This window comes from Paralichthys olivaceus, chromosome 9 (assembly GCF_024713975.1).
Source record: "Paralichthys olivaceus isolate ysfri-2021 chromosome 9, ASM2471397v2, whole genome shotgun sequence".
Taxonomy (NCBI): Eukaryota; Metazoa; Chordata; class Actinopteri; order Pleuronectiformes; family Paralichthyidae; genus Paralichthys; species Paralichthys olivaceus.
This window is the reverse complement of record NC_091101.1, coordinates 17,741,246-17,759,577: the sequence shown is the minus strand read 5'-3', so window position 1 is coordinate 17,759,577 and position 18,332 is coordinate 17,741,246. Positions and strand designations below refer to the sequence as shown.

General features: G+C 43.9%; 1 protein-coding gene across 6 annotated transcripts in view; it reads left to right on the top strand.

Annotated features, from left to right (window-relative positions):
* dlg3 (discs, large homolog 3 (Drosophila)) overlaps positions 1–18,332 on the top strand; it is a 74,484-nt gene that overhangs the window by 42,669 nt on the left and 13,483 nt on the right. For 4 of the 6 annotated variants that reach the window (XM_069532183.1, XM_069532184.1, XM_020079961.2 and 1 more), the window contains 9 exons: positions 453–506; positions 1,017–1,067; positions 2,326–2,450; positions 2,882–3,051; positions 3,372–3,508; positions 4,792–4,936; positions 6,368–6,512; positions 13,601–13,757; positions 14,325–14,427. In XM_069532183.1, the coding sequence (XP_069388284.1) occupies positions 453–506; positions 1,017–1,067; positions 2,326–2,450; positions 2,882–3,051; positions 3,372–3,508; positions 4,792–4,936; positions 6,368–6,512; positions 13,601–13,757; positions 14,325–14,427 (1,087 nt within the window). Of the gene's footprint in view, positions 1–452; positions 507–1,016; positions 1,068–2,325; positions 2,451–2,881; positions 3,052–3,371; positions 3,509–4,791; positions 4,937–6,367; positions 6,513–11,205; positions 11,328–13,600; positions 13,758–14,324; positions 14,428–15,607; positions 16,027–18,332 lie in introns of those variants that run through there. The other 2 variants (XM_069532185.1, XM_069532186.1) reach the window with 2 other exon arrangements.

Sequence of the window (18,332 nt, the reverse complement as noted above, 5' to 3'; positions counted from 1 at the left end):
TCACTGAACAGTAATCTCTTGCACACTGAATGTGACATTACACAGTGTTATATCTGTGTGTGTGAAAGTGAAAATGAAGAGCTGATGTGGGATGAGACGTATTGTCCCAACAGCTAGAACACGAGCCAGTTTGTTTTTATGAGGTAACTGTGGAACGTCTGGCTGAGGCGGTTAATAAGCAGCGGTCTCTCTGCCCCAGTCCTCATTGTCAGTCCTCACACCTTTACCACACACAAACACACACACACACACACACACACACACACACACACACACACACAAACACACACACACAGCCTCAGCCCCAAGGGGACTCACTGACTGTTCCCGTGGCATCCGTTCACTTTGCTCCCAAGTGGCAGTGTGCGTACCGCATTATGTCTGCATGCTGCCAGCCTCACACACGCACACACACACTCACTGAGATAATGTGTATCTGTTCATATTCACAGGCCAACCCTCCCCCCATCATCGTCAACGCAGACTCACTAGATGCAGGCCCTTATGTAAGTATCTGTTCTGTCTCTCTCTCTCTCTCTCTCTGTACAGTATACATGTCTCTCATTCACACTCCCTCCGTGTCGGAGCATGTTTACATGTGCGGATGATAAGGCCTCCTCCTGTTAGCAACATTTGGTTTGCCATGTGGACCAACATCCATTATCCCATTGACCCTGCCCGTTTGTTGGGAATGTGCCTTCTGCAGCAGCACATTCAGTGTCACAGTGCATGTGCATTTTATGAAAAGCACGATGCTTTGGATTACAAAAAAACAGAAATCCATAGTGGTGTTTTTAATTAATAAAACAATCAGGGGAATGCATGTTGTGCATATTTTATCAATGATAATATTCATGGTTCTCTGTCTTCAGTCTGTGCTTGTGTCTCTTGTGTCTCATATGTTTTCGATTTATCTGAAAAAATTGCTTCTCTTTTTTGCTCAATGTATTTTTAGAAAATGACATGATTCAGGCTCAGTGATGTAACCAACCATTCTGTTTTTTTTCTTTTGACAGGTAAATGGCAGTGATGGGATGTATAAATACGAAGAGATCATTTTAGAGAGGGTGAGTTGCTTGTTATCTTTTTTCATTTTATAATGTATTTTCTGCATGATGGGTAGATTTCTCTCCACTAGGTGGTAGTAAACAGTCATTGAGCCTAAAGAAAAATGAAGAAATCTCTAATATAATATAGGAAAATATTATGTGATATGAGTTTTGTTATTGAGGTTATGACTGTTAAATCACCGCAGCAAGACACAAGTCTTTTATGTGATGTCATCCGAGTATAAGGACAGAATAAGACAGATAAGGAGTCTCTTTTTACATAATCCTGATGCACATGTCGTCAGCAGACGCCAGAAATATAAAGTGCACTCCTGTTCAATTGTTCAGCAGGCACCACTACACTTGTCAGCTGTGTTTCAGCTTGTAGTGGCAGAGCTATATGTCTCTTCTCTCATTATTCCACCCACATATAAATGCACCTCCGACCCCTTGATAAATGCACAGTATCTTTCTGCCCCTCACACTCTAAGTGGCATCTCCGCAAGCAGAGGGCTTGAATAAACTATGCAAAGTCACACTTTAAAAGGTCTGTGGGTGTGGAACATTTGGTGGTAAGGCCCAGTGTACTCAACTCAGCTGCAGAGCAGCACACTGGGAGACCTCAGCCTCCCTCTGTCCTAATTTGTTTCGACTGTTTCTCATTAATTATAGAAAATAATAAAGTGAAGTCTTTTCTCAGCTGTCTTGTTTGCTGCCTGTCTCTGGCCACGGCTGTCACATGCAGCAGTGTGCCTGGACCCGCTGGATCCAAATGGGTCCTCTGTCGTTCCAGGAACAGGAACACAGGGAGGTGGTAGTGCCCGTCTCCTGCAGAGAGCGAGAGGCTCTGTATCATGCAATAGAAATGATGCTTCTTGGGTCATCTCTACCTTAGATCATAAATCCACTTCTCTGTTAACGTCTCTAACACTGATGCCTCTCTGTAGGTTGATGGAATGAGCATGACATTTTGAATGAAGTGCCCTCCTCTAATGGAGTGCATGGCATTATCTTTTGTCACATGCAAGGACACACACACACACACACACATGCGTGTCGACAAAGATGAACATCAGAAACGCCTGTAGAAATCCCTGCAGCGGTCTGCATCGATCATGTTTTCCTCTGAGATACCAATACACTTAAGAACCATATTGTTCTGACCTTGAGTCCACATTTGGCACATGTAAATGTGTGTGTTGTTGTTGTTGTTGTTGTTGTTGTTGTTGTTGTTTTTTATTCCTTATTGAAAGTGTCAATCATAATGTGTGTGCAGGGGAACTCTGGCCTGGGCTTTAGCATTGCTGGAGGAATAGACAATCCCCACATTCCTGATGATCCAGGAATCTTCATCACCAAGATTATCCCCGGAGGAGCTGCTGCTATGGATGGACGACTGGGGTAAGTTCCCATTCTCACCGTGTTACCCTAATCCTCCTCCTCCTTCTCCTCCTCCTCCTCACCTCATTCTTTCCATCTACTCTACCCAAGCTCTTTCCTCTCTTCCCTAACTTCCCCTCTCTCGTCTTTAATGCTCACTACCACTGTGTCCCGCCAGGCAGTGCTGTGTGGGAGGCAGAGTTTCTACAGCCCTCTGCACCCTGGCTCTGTGTGGTTCCTCAGATTTATGATTCACTGGAAAACCAAAGCCTGAAACATGCAAAAAATTATGATATGGAGATCTTTTTTCATATGCTTTGGGGGTTTCTGATTACATTGGCCATGGTAGGGCCCCTCCCTGCCTTTGTGCAGCTAAGAAACTCTTTTGCTGTTGACTGACAAGCTGATGTGTGTGCGACAGACAGTATATATTAAAAGGTTTCCCTCCACAGGGTAAATGACTGCGTGCTGCGTGTGAATGACGTGGACGTGTCTGAGGTGGTTCACAGTCGGGCGGTGGAGGCACTGAAGGAGGCAGGGCCGGTTGTGCGGCTGCTGGTTCGACGGAGGCAGGCGCCACCCGAGACGATTTTGGAAGTCAACTTGCTGAAAGGGCCCAAAGGTCAGAGACAACACAACACACACTCAGAGAAGAGAGAGAGAAATGTAAAAGTTAATTTGCATACATCCTTTTAGGAGATACGTAGAATACTGAATGACAACAATTTTTTTTAGGTTAAGAAATGTTTTCAGACATAAATACGAGCATTCAATTTTGAAAAAGTGTACTTAAATAAAGACTTTTAACATAGTATTGACTAAGATGTGATTATTCAGTTGAGAGGCTGCATACGCAGACATAGAGTACATCTAAAACATAAAAACCGAAGGTCATTGTGTTCACATGTCTTGACTTTCTGATTGTGTGTATTTCTCCACCAGGGCTGGGATTCAGTATCGCTGGAGGCATTGGGAACCAGCATATCCCAGGAGACAACAGCATCTATATTACCAAGATCATAGAGGGAGGAGCTGCGCAAAAAGATGGACGGCTGCAGACTGGAGACCGCCTGCTAGCTGTATGAGTCTGACCCTTCCTCTGACTCTGTCACATATCGAGTGTTCACATCAAACTGAACTCATTTTAGGTTTAATTAGTTCACTGGCAAATTAAAAAAAAAAATGTCAGGATTGGTTACAAACATGTATTGCTGTTACCAGGCGGGTACAGTATTTGCTTTCTGTAGATGACTGACTGTTTATGGGACATGTTAACTACACTGCATTATCTGGTTGGTTGCTCTGTCATTTTAAGCTAAGTGAGACATGCAGCACACATCAGCGTTTATGACTTTGTGCATGATCGATAATTTATTGTCCCATGGCATGGGCTAATAAAAAGGCCCATCCGCTCAATATGAGAGTGGCAGGGGGACAACAGGGGGACAACAGGGGGACAACACGAAAATGTCTGTAACGTTCATGTGAGGGATGACGTCTTGGTGGAGCATGTAGGACATAACGTATTCATATCACTGCGGAAATCACATGTTTCCGTTCACCAGCTTCAGCCTGTATCACTAAAAGCCATCATGCTACATGTCTTCAACTTGTTTTATACAGGATCGACCGCTCTAGTCCACTTGATTTGAGTTAAGAACAAATTAAGTCATCATTTACCATTGACAGCTAATGCACACCAATATCAGCTGTCACTGTAGGAACTCACTTGAAATATAAAAAGTTGTGTTAAACATTTTTGCCAAAGGAAAGATTTTAGTCCTCTACCTTACATGAAACGATATCTAGCTCTGCTTGAGAGCTGTTTGGCAGACATGTTGGCAACATCCAGACAACATCAATTGCGGCACAGATATACAGTGTAGTGTGTTATCCACTGCAACTGATCCATGCTATTTAAAGTTTTCCACACTTAATTTCACATATAGTGTACTGTACCTGTTCCTTGTACTCTAACGTGTTATCGACAGTGCAGTGAGCTGTTTGCTTCTGGTTAAAGAAAAACTGCTAAAATATGAGGTGTTAAAAAAGTTTTGACTGACAGCACGTTTCCAGGAAATAATCTTAAGACATCTGTAGAGCATCTTTAAAACCTCTGTCTACAGCTATTGACCTCTGTTCTTGCCGCACAACACACCAACCTTTCACTCTGTCGTTGAAATGTACAATTTTTTTCCAATACCTCTGAGCTATGATTCATTATTGTGTTGGCTGATGTGATGGATGGCGTGATGCGTGATGTTGTCACAATGCAGCCAAGACACGAGATGTTCAGGTGTTGTTACAGTAATTTTTTTTTCCTTAACACTCCCTCTCTTTTCTCGACAATCCTCGCATTCAGGTGAACAACATCGTGCTGCAGGATGTGCGTCATGAGGAAGCCGTGGCTGCCCTGAAGAACACCTCTGATATGGTTTACCTCAAGGTGGCCAAGCCGGGCCCTGTGCATCTCAACGACATGTACGCCCCACCAGACTACTCCAGCAGTACGTATCTATCTCATCTTGTTGTTGCAAGGCTAATTCTATTTATACACCGTCCGAGTCAGAGATCAAAATTTACATTCACAAATACATAGTCAGTAGCCAGATAACTACAACAGGTTTACTTATATAAAATGTTTGACGTAAACTAAAGAGTGATTTTTAAGTCAAGGTCCTTCAGATTTTTCTTCATCAGAGATTTTTCCAGCTGGCCTACATACATTTTTTTGTTGGATCACTGTTCTCTCCCCAAAACTGCTATGCTCAGACACCCACATAGTGAATATAGTGACTTTTTGTCCACACACACATACAAACACACACGCATGATCCTTCCCACAACAACAAGAAGCGCAGTTCTCTGCCTCCCACTGAGTGTGGACGTTTTCTCACATCCCACCTGCTCATGAGAGCCCACGATCTTGAGCTGCAGCATCTCCAATTTCCACACAACAGTGATTTAGTATCAGAGGGGGCTACTGAGGGCTCTTTGTACATTCTGAATGTTTGCAGTTGTCTGAGCTTAAAACAAGCCCTTAATGCAGACTTAACTCCGTTAGCTCTGACAGTGCAACCTGTGGTCAGATGATCCAGACAGGAGACCCTGTTTTATCATGCTTAGCTGCCTTCATCAAGAATGGAAATTCAGAGGGAACATTTTCTTCTTAATTCAGATTTTTTGTTAATAATAATAATACCATCCTCACCAGGTAGATTGCTAAGATCTGGCAAACCAAATACATAAAAAGTAGTCAGATGATCAGAAAATATTAAAAATTGTTTAAAAAACTCACAGGTCAGGCAAACTTAGACTTCTTGGGTTCAGCTTGGACTTAAATACATACCACAGTTGTGTTCCTACAGTTTGCCTGTGCGCTAAAGGAATATTGCTGTTTTGTGCTGTATTCCCACATCTCAACAACCATGTTGGCAACTGAGCTATAAGAGCAATAAAGCCTAAAACTTCAAGAATAACATCCAAGTTTTTACAAACTGGAATTTTTGTATAATATTATCAAAATGTTGGACACATATCTTGATGTAAAGATATTTATATAGACTCTATAGACTATCTTTATCTCCAGTCCATGGGTGGATGTGATACTCTGACAAAGGCTCAAGCCGCTATAGTGACTCTGAGCCACAGTTGTACTTTAAGCTAAATGCTCATGTTAACATGCTAACGTGCTGATGTTAAGCAGGAATAATGTAACATCTTGGTTTGAACATGTTATTATGCTAACATTTGCACAATTGACTACAAAAAGCTTAAAGGGATGTCATCAGTGTTTGAGGCCTTTATGACCCTCTGGTTTGTGTCTGGATGGAAGTGGTAAACTGACCTTATTTTTTACTGAGCTGTTGAAGTTGTCCTGATGCACCCGTGTGGTAATCATTCTCTCTTTCCCCCTACTGGCCTGGCCCTCCCTCCAGCCTTCCCCACCATGGTGGACAACCACGTCAGCCACAACTACATGGGGGCAATGGAGCCTAAGCCTGTGTACCCGCCGCCCCAGGTTACCCCGTCCAGGTATTCGCCAGTTCCCCGCCACATGCTCGGGGAGGAAGATTTCACAAGGTAGATCACAGTTCCTCCATAAATTATTCTCTTTCCATTTGTCATACAGCCTCTATGAATGCAGATTTAACAAAATCCCAGCACATGGTTTCCCTCTGGAGATCAGCTAAAAGCCTTTTTGGTATTTGCTGGTGAATTTGTTGTGAAGGAAACATGTAGCGCACAGTTGTATGGGGCTACATTGGTTTTTAAAACATGAATTTTAAGTTTTCATAAGTTTCCTTTTGTTTCTCGCCGCTTCCATTTTGTTATTTTGGTGTCTTCATGGTTCCTTTGATGATCTGTGCACATATTTGCATTTGATGAAGTGGAACAAATGCTTAGTTTACACATTTCATCTCATCAGGGTCATGGTGCTGCGTACTAGCTGAGTAGTGTGTGGTGGCTGTGTGCTGAGAGAGGCCTCTTGTCACTTCTTGTACTTGTTATGACTGAGATTTAACCTCTGACCTTGTATCCAAATACTGGATCACAAGTAGCATTCATAGGAGCTTGATTGGAGTGTCCCACGAGGCCTTAGGTCATCTTAGCCCACATTTCCGGGAGGCGGCTGGATTCTCTCTGTGTGTGACGGCATGCAGGCACTTATTCATGTCTGTGTGGAGTGAATGATGTGACTGGATGAGTATTAGCTGTGTGGTTCTGTAATGTCCTTGTCCAAGCTGTCTACATGACTTGTATGTGCATTTGTTGCATCTTTGTTGGTATGTGTGCTTTATATGTGTCCTACACTTGTCCCGTTCACTGTGATTCCTGTACCCCACAGCAGGGCTGAGCCTATTTACAGTGTCATCCACAAACCTGGGGACAGCAAGGGGCCCCTGGCCCTCTACAGAGGCTTCTGTCCTTCCCCTGCTCCCTTGTGCCAAGGTCCACTCCCCTTCTCTGGCAGGTACTAACCTAGTCCATCACGCCTTGCTTAGCTAACCCTCCACTCTAGCTCAGCATTTTTGATCTGGCAGCAGACAGCAGTAGGACCAGACAGGGACAGAGTCCACCTCCCTTCACCAGAAGTTTGTTTACACATTGACACATAAATCACACAAAAGGAAACAGATGGAGATGAGCAATGGATATTTAAGGTTAAAGGAAAGGAAAGGCACAGAGAGGGGTGGTGGGTTGATATATTTGTTCATTTTTAAGTAGGGCTTCCTTTTAACTCTTTTAATATTTCTGTCTCTTTCTGTCTGTATGTTTGCATCTAAATGTTTCCTCCACCTCATGTCTATTTACTGCTTTTATTTGCTTGTGCTTAAAGTGTGTGGCTGCTTTACTGTTTGTATGACATACCCAGTATCCAACGCATATGCAGCTTCTGCTTCTTTCACGACTTCACAAGTAAAATTGTAACAACAACAGCAAATAAGCTGTGCAGCAGAAATGAAAAAAACAACGAGCGGATTTTTTCTTGCCCTTTGTGGGTGTGTTTTATTACACATACACTACTACTGCTACTTTTCACATTTTAAATGACCTACCAGTAGCCATTGCTTTTCCTTTAATTTTCTACTACTCTGCTCACATCTATTAAGCTCAAACAATAGTGGCCTGTTCTTCACAGTTTAAAATGGAGTCGTACCTGCTCTTCACAAACACATCTCCACAGGAGTGCAGCCGAAAGGGCTTCACGCTCCCACAAGCTGCTCAATTCCATCTGTCAGGATGCTCAGATAAAACTAAGCCTCTATCTTGCGCCAAGTTACTTTCACTGATGGTTAGTGCTGAAGACAATAATATACCTGATATTTATGGCAGTGCTTGTGGTTTTTGGTTTCACTGTTAGGCATTGCCAACTGTGCAAAATAGCCCCTGTTTTTTAATATTTATTTACATTAAATCCCAATCTTATCCTTCATGCAATATATCATGGCTAAATACCCCAATTTTTCTGTCAACCCTTGCTTTCATGTAATGTGTTTGTGGTACATGTTTTCTTTTTTTGTGTAGCATAAATGTCACACAGATGCCCGTATGTTCTTTTTTCTACGTGTGTGAGTGTGTTTAGATGTGTGTAAGAAAGACGAGAGAAGAGCAGAGAATCTGGTCTTCCCGTTTGGCTGTAAATTAAGGCAGATTGTGGTGTTTAGAAAAAACGACTGTACAGGAGGATGGGAAGGATTATGGGAGCCACCCAACACAAATATTCTGCTTTGCAGCGTTGGACTATTTTGCCTGCTGCTCTGTGTATGTAAATATAAACACTGAGCGTTGCTGTTACCATAAATATAATGGGGAGTAAGAGTCTGATCCGGTGCGGGCCAGGAGAGCAGTAGCAGCAGACAGTCCTGCAGCTGTCATGATTCATCTGCATGCTGAGAAAACCAGGCCATGCTTTTAGGTCTTACCCCTCTCACACCCCCATGTTGCCAGCACCAATCACACACACGCACTGTACACTCAGACATTTGCTCATAATGTGCTGGCACACACGAGCCCGCACGCAGATGCTTCAGCTTCAAGTGCAATGTGCAATTGTGACATGGACACACGTAAACATTCTGTGCATCAGACTACAGGTCACAGGTGCATGACCATGCACGCACCTGGTCGCCCGTGGTGGGTCTGTGTGTCATGTCTGCTGTGGAATCAGAAAAAGAGTGGCATGGTTTTCGACATCATGTTCGACAACCAACTTGATCCCAGTCATGGCAGATGAGCATCCGACTCCATCAGTCTGACAGGCAGATGGAAGACACCTCCCTTTGGCCCTAGCAGCTTCGCCATTGGCTCCGACCAGGAGGGGTTATTTTAGATGGATTCTATAGTAAGCAGAAGTGGAGCAGGCTGGTGGTGAGGAATGAGTCAGAGCTTGTATCGCCCTCTGCCCATCTGCACATCCCCCTCAGTGGTGTCATCATAGACACCCTCCCTTTCTCCATCTGATATTACCCCCTTCCTGGAGGTATGTCAGTACTGTACACAGCTCCCTCTGTGTTTCTTTCAAAACTGGACTTGATAACAGATCAAACCTCTTGGATAAAATATGCATGTTTAGTGTAAACATACATGCACAATCACTAAACAAGTGTCTCTCCTTAGCTCGTCATGGCTGTAGTTGTTATATACACAACAATGCTTGTAGTTAGGCCACTTTGTTCAGCAACAGCTTGTGTAAATACAGAAGCTGGAGGACAGCAGCAGCAAGTGAGCTAATCAGTAACTTTATGTGTCTCACGCACGAACACAAAACCTTTGACTGGGTTAGCACAAGAATTCAGTCATCAATTGCGAGCGGCGCTATGACCTTTGGACGGCATTTCTAAAAGCTGCGAAGGCACAAAGTGGAGTTTAAAATACAAATAATCACAGCAGATTCAGCAGAGTACTCGTCTTAGGTGTTAATCATTCATCGCTCCAATTTTATTCTGAGAGGCACGAAACATTTTTAACTGTCTATCACCTTAGCAGTGAATACATTTTCCTTTTGTGAAATTAGAGGAAAATTCTGGTGCATTAAAAGGAGAGAGAATGACAATGAAAATCTATGGCTGAAAAAAAGCAGCTTTTTCATTTTATCTGTATGTTTATCGTTCCATAAGCTGACGTGATCCACTCGGGGAGAGGGAGTGGTAAAGTGCTGTGAGAGGCAGTGTCTGTCTGTGGAAAATGGCGTCCATCTGCAGTGTCCACCATTAATCAGCCAAGCAGAGCCAATTACTGGGCTGACTCCAGGGCAGCATGACCCACTGAACCCCGCAGCCCAGATATCTATTCACTGCTTTAGGACTGAGCTGCAACCGCCTCAGTTCAAAACACTGAGACACACAGGGTACAGTGGTGGGATTTGAATTAGAGAAAAGAGTCGCAGGAGAAATGGCTGGGCAGAGAGAAAGGCTTTTTACCGCCCTATAACTGTTTACATTCCTAGCATGGATGAAAAGGCAAAGGGGGGAAGGGAGGGGAGGGGAGGGAGGTCTTGTGATAGGGAGGGAGGACTTGATAGCTGCATTTTTAAAGAGTAGGAATTCACTCCCACTTTCCATGAAAATGTCCTGGTGATACACATCACACAGACCAGCGCTGCATGCAGGAACACACGTGCATGCTGCCTATGGGGAGAAGGACTGCAAGATAACAAAAAGACTCTGGACTGAAGTGTTTAGATATTCCAAATAAGTCACTCATTGTCCCCCGTGCAACCAGATCACTTTTTGGGGTCTTCAAATCAAAGGCCTGAGACTTGTGAAAGTCCGCTTGTACAAATTACACTCACACAAATTAGCAAGAGTTTGTCTGCCTCGTCTCCGGAGGGCCAGGCTAACAGACAGAAATACTGTTGTGCTGTACTCAAGGGGGGGGCTGGACCCAGAGCAGCATCCGAGCAAAGTTTAGGGGAGAGCAGATTGTGAAAGGCAACCAAAGGTGGATGCACACCTGAGTCCCGACGCTCTGGATGTAAAGCAGTCCTGGCTATTCCAGATGTGAGTCAGGGGAGTTTTTGGTTTCCTCCTGCAGAATGGAACAAAGATGGTTTTCCTGGAAGCGGTAGGGTTAAAAGTTAAGACTTGGCTTGCAGGCGAATATTGGGACAGAGTGTTTTTGACAGCCCGAAGAGGAGCTGTTTCCCATCACAGCACACAAGGATGAGATAGGGAACATCAGGCCCCCACAGGAGCTTCTAAAATTGTCACTCCTCTCTCAGGGGAAGGCCAGATAGGCAGAGGGGTTGTGGAGTAAGAGGTGAGGTGAGCGATGTGCCATAGCCACCATGTTCACGGTCAACATCTCATCTTCCATGTCGCTGGTGAGGAGCCTGCCTGAACGCACAGTTAGGAAATGCTCTTTCAGAAGCAAGCACCGGATCCGGATCCTAAGGTAACCATGGAGATCTGTGTGCCTTGTCGAGCTGGGATGAAAAGCTCCAGATGGAAAGCAAAGTTATTTTAAGCTTGGCTTGTTTGAAAGCAAGTCAGTTGTTGTAGCATAAAGACAGTTGCTGCTTGTCATTTTTTAATATCTGGTGCTAAAATATCTTAAAGGTTGTAGAAAAAAGCAAGAACATAATGCATCAAATGTTTTAAGCCTCGTCAAATGTCCCTGATTCTGTTTTGTACAAATATAAGGGTTCATGTAAGGAATCCTGCAGACCCAGAGTCGCTACTCATGCATCTTATTTTGTGGTCTTGCAAAAACTCTGCATCTAAGTACAGTTAATTACAAATGAGTGCACTTTAACAGTCTGGTTAGACTTTCTGAAGGCACTGTTTTACCATTTAGGATTTTTCCATTTGCTCCTCATCTCTTTTAATGCAGTCATCAGGACTTTTTCCAGTCAGTTCTGGGTATGATTCTCAATGTTTGGAATGCTGCCCCAGCTGCCATTGTTGGGGAAATTGTCTTAACAGCAAGTTCGAGCTCAGCCATTAGGGATTGAGTAGGAATTGTTCCTGGAGACCGCAGGCTGAGTACTGCAAGAGTAGACCACTAATGGAAACCATGCAGTGTTTTCTGTTTAGAAAAGAAACCGTGTGTTTAATGCGTGTGCACATGCTTGTGTTTAAGCTTATGTGTGTGTTTGTATATTAACTGTGTGTGTGTGTGTGTGTTGTGTGTGTGCGCGCACATGTGTGTGTGGTGGCGGCGGTGGGGGGGTTGAGCTTCCTATGGTGTGTGTATTTGCACTCCAATGAAGTGTGTTCCCAGTGGGTTTTTGCTGGACCATAGCAGCGGTTTAGCCTCTCTAGCATCTTAAAGCTGAGGCAGTCTGATTACCCTGCTGGAGGATGAGTCATGGTGGCTAAAGCTAAAGCAGAGCTTCAGCGAGTCTGTCAAGCAGAAGGCAGCTCATTGTTTCTGTGCACATTATTACGAGTGGGTGTTTTAAGTGTGTACATTGCAATGAGACTGACATGCATGGGCAGAAAGTGCTACAGTCTGTTGATGACCAGCATTTGGATCCAGACGTGTGGCGGCTTGTGCCATAGCTCACATATTAATGAGTGCACTGTGGTAATCAAAAGAAATCCAAATTATCTTTATTAGCAACATGATTACAGCATGATTGTTTTGTGGTTAATCATTGTTTCTACTGGCGTATAGTGAATAGTTGACTGAGTAGGAGTGTAATGATATCACTTCAGACCTTGTTTTATTACTGTCCTCATGTCCATCTTGAGCTAATTAAACTAGCATAGCTTTATCTAACTCTATCATGATTGGAGTCATAGTTACCCTTTGTCCTAACTTTAAAGGAGACACATGATGCTTTTTCCATTCTTCCATCTAGTGTGTAATAGGTTTTTTTATATATGTAAAATGTCTGCAAGTAAAAAGGCCCAAAGTAGGCAGTGAAGGGAGCACTTCTCTCTCATAGAAAACACCAAGCTCCAGAAATGCCTTGTCAGTCTGACCGATACTTTAACATTATTGTGATGTCATATGACATTGTGGTGTCACATGTGATATCTTTAAACATCACAATGCCCCACCTTTGTATACACCCAGTGGCTATTCTGACACATCCCCGAACAAAGCCAGGTAAAGCGAGAGTGGAGGCCATCATTTCCGAGATGCACTTGATCAGTCACATTAGAGTGGACCAGCCAGTCAATCAGAGCAGACTGGGCTTTGTCTGGAGGCGGGTCTTAAAGAGACAGGCACTAAAACCAAGTGTTTCAGACAGAGGCTTAAAGGAGGAGCTGCAGCAGGTTATGTGTTTTCTGAACATTAGAGCATGTAAAACTTTTCAAGTAAGATCCCAAATTAAAATCATGAACCTGGATATGAGCATAAAATGTCTCCTTTAAATAGTTAGTTAATTTGGTGATTTGTGTGTGTTAGAGTTTGGATTGTGGAATGAAAATGAGTTTGATACATTGGTAAAGTAAGAGAGCTGCAGACTACACCTGTTGGTGATCGAGTATCATGGTTCTTTAATCTGTAGGCCTGCCTGTAGCTGCCTATATTCAGTGCGCTCAATGTTTTGGGATCATACACATTGTAAACCATTAGAATGGCTGTTGTGGGATACAGCCTCTGTTTACCTCTTGGTTTGCACTCTGTCTATTTCATCTATATTTTTCATCTCTTTCTACTTATCTCTTCTTGGTTCTCTGCCCTGACCTTCAACGTGTCACTCTGTTTGGCAGGGAGCCAAGGAAGGTGTTGCTGCACAAAGGCTCCACAGGCCTGGGTTTCAACATCGTCGGTGGGGAGGATGGAGAAGGCATCTTTGTCTCCTTCATCCTTGCAGGAGGGCCAGCTGATCTGAGTGGCGAGCTGAGGAGGGGCGACCGGATTCTGTCGGTCAGTATCTCAACCTCAGGTGTTTTCTTTTTTTATCCACATCAACAACATTTCTGGAAGATTTTCAGTCAACTCCTGCTGTCAGAGTAATGACGATAGCATAAAGATGGTTCGGTGTTTAGGGAGCCAGCAAACATCTGCCCTGGTGAAATGTCCTTGAGCAAGATATTCATTTCACAATAACTCATAGAATGCTTAGGAGAGATCTGCCAGACATGGGAATTTTGTAAATCAATATCCAATAAATTACATGTTTAAATTCCTTGAATTGTATTTCATAACCCTTATTCTTTTCAGACTCAAATGTTGCCCTAAATATCCCTGTTTTTACACATCATATAAAAATAATGTTCTATCAAGGTGTAAAAGGTTCTTATTTAGTCATAATTAATGTTATATCCTCATATGCTGAGGGCAGATCTTATCTCCACAGGCTGAACTGAAGCCATCCAGTCTGAGGATAATCTTTGGTCCATCGAGCTGAATTTGTTTCCTCCAAAACTCTCAAGAAGTGGCACACCTTTGCATCACTGAAACTTTTCTTGCTAAGTTTCTGTTTTGTTGCAGGTGAATGGAGTGAACCTAAGGAATGCCACACATGAGCAGGCGGCTGCAGCACTGAAGAGAGCCGGACAGACTGTCACCATCATTGCTCAGTACAGGCCTGAAGGTAATGGCCCCACAGTCTCAAATCACACAGGAGTACATCCAATCCAAAATGGATCTTAAAACATTTTATCTAATATCTAATATTAAATTTGAGGCTTTGTGGGAAGCTTTTATAGACAAATGTATAACTCATAAACTAGAGCATCATGTTCAAATTAAAGGTTTGATTTAAATGGAAAATATTAACTTCCACAAGTTGACAGGATTGTTTTCTTAAGGTTGTGACATCACAAACCTTAGCTGATTTAGTCCTTTTTTTGATAGACTTGCATTTGTTTACTGCAGAGTTACGGCTCGGTCACACATACATGAATCTACGAACCTTTGCCTCACGTTCACTTCCGATCTGATGTGCCAAAGGGTGAATACGACATTTGCATTCTGTGGTGAGCAAATCGCAATGTGGCTTCAATGTGGTGTTCATCTTTTGTGAATTTTGACCTGCGATATTCGCTTTGCACTCATGTGCCCATGCCCTTAGGGATGAAATACTTCTACATATGGCATATGGTAAAGGTGGACATGGTAAAAACTTGATTTTCACTGGAGGGGGACTTTGATTTGTTTATGGACAACTGCTGAGTTGCATGGTGCACATGAATAATTTATAGAATACCAGGCTGTGTATGAAAAGACAATACTTACAGATGGATGGATGGATAGATAGATACTTTATTGATCCTGAGGGAAATTAAGCCCTCCAGTTGCACACAAAACAGTCGAACACAAGGGCATTAAAGAATAAATACACTGCCGTGAGATGAAAGTCTGGCCACCAGAAATACTACAAAGCTGTCACTGTAAAGAAGTATGTGCTAATGGAGATATTGATAGTACAAATATTGTAAGTATAAGGTGATTGAAAGACACAAGTAACTAAACCAAATATAAATACAGATTTCAAGATAAATACCTGAAGCTACACAAAGTTGTGCATTAGACTAGCATAGCCTGTAAAATGATGGAACAGCAGATGTAAGAATGTGAGTGTGATCACTTCATTGTTGGGTCACTGTTGGATTTTCACACCGTTTTATGAAGTCGCTCTGAAACCACGAGTTTCCACCTCGGTGTACCTGCGGGCGCGTGACAGGCTCCGGCCGCGAACGAGGGAAACGATCTGTATTACGGCCTCTGATTGGCTGCTGGTGTGCGGAAGTGTTTTGGTTGAGGGGCGGTTCTTGCTTGGAGCAGCAGGCCCAGAGAGGGAGAGAGAGAGAGGGAGAGGGAGAGGGAGAGGGAGAGGGAGAGAGAGAGCAGTCAAAGTGGAAGAAGGCGGGCAAACTAACCGCCGCCGTCTCCCTCCAGCCCGGTCAAACTCCCCGGTCCCCTCCGGAGCTGCTCCACGGAGCCGGACAGCGATGGGAAGAGGTGACTGAAGCGGGAAGGTGCGAGCTCGACTTCCACTGCGGAAGTTTTTTCCTTGAAAGACGTTGAGAGCGAAACCGACAAACTTGTGTCTGTGTGTGGATGGATGGGGGATGGGCTCGAGGAGACCGCAGCAGCAGCACAGCAGAAGCCGCATGAACTTCCTAATGGCTGGGTGAAGAAACTACCGGCTGCGACAGCGAAATAACAACCACAGCTTCTTTCCAGTGAGGTGAGGCGAGGAGGGAAGTTTGTGGGAAACGATGAGTCACTGAAAACGACCGAGGGACGTTGTAGAAAGTGTTTGTTGTGACTGTAGCGGGGTGGTTATCCTTTTAGCTAGTTTTACTACAGCGGGGAAGTTACAGGACGAAGAACCATGTTCCCCTCGTGTACCAGAACACGAGAATCAAGTGTAAGTTCAAACGTGTTTTAAAAAGCTGCCTTGACGTGGGAACACCTTGGCAGACATGTGCTAGCCTCACCCCTGCTGTAATGAACACGGTGGTACTCTCCAGTCATTACCTGGATCCACAGGAGTTTGGTTTCATATCTAATTCACGCCCCGGATTCTTCATTTCTACACAGATCTGAATGAAGGAGCCTCATGTTGCTTTGTATCTGCATCGGGACTCATTCAGACATGTTGGACAATCACTGTCTGTTCTTATGTAACCTAAAGCTTTAGGTGGGGACACAGAGGTGTGGTCAAACAGGTGTGTGTCAGCCTGGTGCTTTCGACAGTGAACGTCAGCTCTTTAACATTTTAAGTTCCACCTGTGCGTCACTGCCACACCACACTTGAAACATACATCTCTCTTACCACATGTGTGTGTTCGCTACAGACTAAACCAGATTTAGTGTGAGGCCTGGCCTTGTAAGTCTTAATTCAATTTTACAGTATATTTCACATAATGGCACCTCTGTCTTTCTGTTATAGTGAAGTATGACTCTGTTGGGCATCACAGCCACTTTGGCGGCAGCATATTTTCTCAGTTCTGTTCATTTGTACCTGAGCGTGCTGTGGTAATGCTACAACAACAATGGGAAGGATATTGTAAGCTTTAGATCCAGGCTCAGTTGTCAGGTCGGACTATGTCAGGAATGTGCCGGGGCATAAGTTGCAGCATGCTCACACTCTATATTGTTTTCACATTCAATAAGACACACGACTTAAATGTCCAATAACGATTCAAGGTCATTGAAAGTGAGACGGAACAGGGTCGGTGAGGATCAGCTGGCACGCAGCTAAGCCACAGGAGCACACAGGCTGAGATCAAGACCGACAACATTGCAGTGCAGTTTTTCCCTTTGCTACCAGATGCAGTTTACAATGCTTCCTTCTTGTCTATGTGAGTTCATGTTGTCTGGCATGCCTGGCCACTCGGGCAGCATGTTGAATAATGATGAATTTAGTTGAAGGGGACCTTTGTGTGTTCCATACCAAATCATGCTTTCAGCTCTGCTCCCTCTTTGTTACCCAGCAAAGGACACTTATCTGTTTGTGTACAATGCGTAACTATTCTAAACACACAAGTTGAGCACTGGCAAGGGATTGAGTTCCTGAATCCCCACTGGCGACCTGAGATCTGTCATCAGTAGATCAGCAGGAGGTTCCACCAGTGAGCTGTACAAGGACAGCTCAGGTGGCGGAAGTGGAGGGTGAATGCTAGTTTATGCTGGGCAAACTGCCTAGAGGGTCGTCTCAGGGGCTGGGGCCCGGGTGTCCAGGGACCTCTGATGGAGGGCCAGCACTAAAGACTACAAAAAGCCGCAACAGAGCACACAGGCTGCAGCAGGATGCCTGCTGGAGCATCACCAAGTCTTTTACGCCAAGTCTCTCATTCAGTTCGAAGGAATGGCAGTGGGGGTGGGTGTTTCCACATGCTGGCCTGCCCCACTATCAAGTGGTGTAATGACACCAAGGCCTTTGCATGTAGGAAATGGGAGGAGGGCAGTGGAGGAAATGTTAAACATGCACCCTCATCAAACTCACATTAGTGTGCATTAAAGAGATTTGTGGATGTAGTTAAACCGGGGTCTTCATTTTCCTCCTGCAGTGTATTATTGGGGTCTATGTTTTCATGGGCTCGACTATTCCTGACAACATAACACACTCTCACATTACAAGTACATGCCTGCTGTGTTGCATAACTGGATCAAAAGAGAAGCCACTGTCCCCCAAAATAAAAAAGCTGTATGACTAATGAGGACACGCAGTGGGAGTGAGATACAGAATAGTCCCAGTTTCTATTAGCTGTCTGTGCTTCCTGTGGGTCACTCCTAAAAATATAGGCTCACTCTTGTGTATTAAAGCAAGACTTACCACCAGTGGAAATATTTTTGTTGGGCTCACAATGCTAGTGATTAAGAGTACATGGAAAGAAAACAAAAGATTTGCAACTGCATAGTTCCATTCGCCAAAGTGAAAGACAGTTGGACAGTGGATATCCTCACGATTCCAGGGAATGAAAGTGACACCATTCATCCTATTACAAGTCTGTGTACCATCAAAGTTATTTTGAATCTACTATTTTA